General features: G+C 51.0%; 1 protein-coding gene across 1 annotated transcript in view; it reads left to right on the top strand.

Moving 5' to 3' along the window:
- The window catches only part of MDGA2 (MAM domain containing glycosylphosphatidylinositol anchor 2), a gene marked incomplete at its 5' end in the record, with an annotated part of 146,887 nt that overhangs the window by 111,557 nt on the left and 31,678 nt on the right, over nucleotides 1-3,652 (top strand). The window contains 2 exons of the mRNA XM_029965282.1: nucleotides 438-591; nucleotides 3,411-3,559. Of these exons, the coding sequence (XP_029821142.1) occupies nucleotides 438-591; nucleotides 3,411-3,559 (303 nt within the window). The remainder of the gene's footprint in view (nucleotides 1-437; nucleotides 592-3,410; nucleotides 3,560-3,652) is intronic.

The raw sequence follows: 3,652 nt of genomic DNA, 5'->3' as shown, positions 1-3,652 counted from the left end.
CCCCCGAGCAGAGCCTGGGCCATCCTCTGCCCCCTCCCTGCAGGCCCTGCCAGCCCTTGGGGAGGTCCCCTCTGGGTGTCCCCTCTGGAGGCTGAACAGCCCCATCTCCCTCAGAGATGCTCCAGGCCCTTCATCACCTTCATCACCCTGCCCTGGACCTGCTCCAGGAGCTCCTTCCTGTCCTGAGGAGCCCAGAGCTGGACAAAGCACCCCAGATGTGCCTCCCAGGGCTGAGCAGAGGGGCAGGATCCCCTCCCTGACCTGCTGGGAATGTTCTTCCTCATGCCCCCAGGATCCCATTGACCTCCTTATCTACCTCTGGCTCAGGGCCAGCTCGGTGTCACCTCCTGTCAGAGGAAGGGGAGTCGAGTCTGGGTTTTGGGGGAGTGTTTCCCAGGACGTGGATTAGGACTTCCACCAACTTCCCACTTCCTCAGGACTCAGAGCTGGCCACAGCTGTCGGAGCCAAGGGCCGTGGGGACAGGGGACATCACCCAGCCCAGACATTGCCCCACATCCCTCTTGGCTCCCACCCCTCCAAAGGCCACACCCGCTTTCCCTGTGCTCCAAACCGCTTCCCAGCTTTCTCAGGTTTGCAGGGGAAGGTCTTAGCTCTGTGTTGTTGATTTTTCAGCATCTCCATTCACACCAGAGCCCTCCTGTGTTCCGAGGGATTTGGGATAATGCCGCTCCTCACAGGCCCTCCGAGCCGCTCCGGAGGTGACCGTGTTGTTCGAGGGCCCACGTTGTGACAAGTGTCTAATTATGGATCCTTTCAGGACCTCCCCCAGGGATGCCATTATGGAGAAAAGGGGAGAGCTGATAATTTGCATCCAGCATGAGCTTTTCCTCCATTATTTCCACTGTGCATAAATAAGGAAAACAAATCGCAGCCACCGCTGGGCCTCCTTTCATTTATCTCCCGGCTCAGGTTTTACAGCTGAGCTTCTGCTTTGCTCCTTCCCCTCAGGGTGTTGTTGTTGTTTGCTGCCTCAACAACACCACCTCTGCCCCAGTCCTGGCTGATTGAACCTCCTCTTTCACCAATTGGCAAAAAAACCTCTTGGCTAAAAGGGGCTTTTCATGCTTTGGAAAGCAAAGCGTGGCTGGAGAGACAAAGGCTTGGTCAACACCCACCATGTTGGTGTCTGTTTGTGTGATTTTCCCTTTGTCCCTTTGCATTTTTTTTTGTTTTAATGCACTTTCCCCCTCCTCTTCTCACTGTCTTTCTGAGGGTGAAAATCGTCCCACTTTGAGGCCTCTCCATCCATCTCTGTTTACACCTGTGGACAGGGATAGTTTGGAGGAGAAAAGGCCTAAATACAGTGTTAGTTTTGGCGTCTCAAACCTCAATTAAAGGAGGTGATTAACGAATCCACCTCCCTCTCACAGCTCCATGTGAGCAGGTAAACCATGTTTTCCCATGTGTCCCGTGTTATTCAGTCCCTTTCCTGATTATCCCCACTGACAAAACCCCTGGAGAAATGGAAGGATGGAAATATAAGCTTTGGGAGGTGAAAAGACCTTGCCCTGCTTGGATTTTTCTCTAATTACAAGCCCCTTTCAGACCTTTGCAGGAGGGTAACGTGTAAATATTCTGGTTTCCTGTGTTTTGTCTCATTTTTACGTACTTGGAGCGACAAAATGAGTCAAAGCCTGGTTTGGGTTTGCTCCCAAAAGGGGACAGGGCAGGATGAGCCTGTTCCATGAAAGATCATGAGTTGGAAAAGATCTTTAAAGGCCATCTAGTCCCTCTGACATGGGCAGGGACATCTTTAACGAGACCAAGTTGCTCCAAGTTCTGCCCATCCTGACCTTGAATGTTCCCAGGGATGGGACACCTCTGGGCAAAACCTCTTTGTGGGTTGAAGTCAAAATGTAGAGAATTCAGGCCATGGTTTGGGGCACCATCCTTGGGGTTTTTGCTGTTTCCAAAGGCTGGAAAGGCTGGTGAGCCACTCGTGTCCCCACCGTGCCCTGTGAGACGTCCTGTCCCTGCCTTGTACAAACCAGTCTGTTCAGCTGAATAATGCAGGAGAACAGAGGGCACCTCTGGGGGGGTTATCCAGGACAGCCTGGGTGCATTCCAGGTGGGAAGGTGCAGAGGAGAAGATGTGATGAAGGCAGCAGCAGTCGCTGGAAATATCCATCTCCTACTCCCGGCTCCCGGGTGTCATTCCATATTATCCGTGCCAGCTCCAGCAGCTGTCACAGAGTCTCCCAGTGTCGTGCAGGTCGCTTTGATGTCTCCATTTGAGTCAGCTGGGCATGAAAAAATCAGAGCAGAGGCACCTTGTGTAGCTCCAGTCTCTCCCAGAGGCTCCCTTCATTTTTCCTCTTCCCTGCCCACACCTGGGCTGCGAATTCCACCGAGTGACTGAATGATAAAGGCAAAGCATCGCCACAAATCCTTTAAAAACGTGGATGGAGGTGTTGGAAATGATATAACTTTCCTAAATTTATAATTAATGGTAGCAGTTGGTAGGTTTCTTTTACCAGACTTGTTTGTTTGATCTTTAAACCACTGAAACTTGGAGTTTCTCTGGACTGGCTTTGATGGGTTTTAGTAGACAAAGCTTGAAGGAGCTGAAGGTTGGATATCTGGGATCTTAAATGTATGGCCCTCCTTCTTCTCCTTCTCCTCTTTCTCCTTCTTCTTCTCCTTTTCCTTCTCCTTCTTCTCCTCCTTCTTCTCCTTCTCTTCCTCCTCTTTCTCCTTCTTCTTCTCCTCTTTCTCCTTCTCCCTTCCCTTTTTTTCTGTTCTCTCCTTGGAGTAACCAGGAGATACAGAGGGGATTAACAAAGACATCACAGCCTGAGTGCTGGAGATTCTCTCTCTGAGGAAGAGTGATAAGAGGACCAAAGAATGGGGACCAAATTAGCCAATGAAGGATAGAACACTGATTAATGAGGAGAATCATGGGACTCAGAACCAATAAACATTAATTTCTGTGTTTGCTAAAATGCACAAACATGTCTTGAAAGGACACTTGTGTAGCTGGAATGAATCTCTGGCCAGAGCAAAGCAGTGCCTGGCTCACAGACACTTCAAAGGTGGGCTTGGAGGGTTTCATTTCCTCCTGATGATTTTTAGGGGGGCAAAGAATTCCCAGATGTGTTTCTGACAGAACATATTTAACAAAGACTCGAAACACCAGGGGCTCACAAACACATCAGAGCTGGGCTTGGAGGGTTTTGTTTCTTCCTGATGATTTCTGAGGGGCAAAGGATTCCCAAATGTGCTTCTGACAGAACACATTTAGCAAAGACTCAAACCACCAGGAGTGGATTTAACGAAGGCTCAGCACACCAGGGGTTGGGTCTCTACCTTTGGCTCCCAAAGCGAGGTTTCCATGATTTTGTTTGTGTCCCTGACCCGTGTCCCTAACCCATGTCCTTTCCTCCCCCAGGCAAAGCCTACGCCCCCGAGTTCTACTACGACACCTACAACCCCCTGTGGCAGAACAGGCCCCGGGTGTATTCCTACAGCCTGCAGTGGACACAGATGAACCCCAACGCCGTGGATCGGATCCTCGCCTACCGCCTGGGCATCCGCCAGGTCAGGGGCACTGCGTGGGCAGGACGGGCCTTGGGAGGCTGGGCACCTCTGGGAGGGCCTCTGGGCCTTTATTTCATTGTGGTTTATTTTTAT

The sequence above is a fragment of the Manacus vitellinus genome, unplaced genomic scaffold, assembly GCF_001715985.3.
Source record: "Manacus vitellinus isolate BGI_N305 unplaced genomic scaffold, ASM171598v3 scaffold_94_pilon, whole genome shotgun sequence".
NCBI classification, from domain to species: domain Eukaryota; kingdom Metazoa; phylum Chordata; class Aves; order Passeriformes; family Pipridae; genus Manacus; species Manacus vitellinus.
Note: the sequence above shows the minus strand (reverse complement) of the source record. Positions and strands in the feature narration are given on the sequence as shown.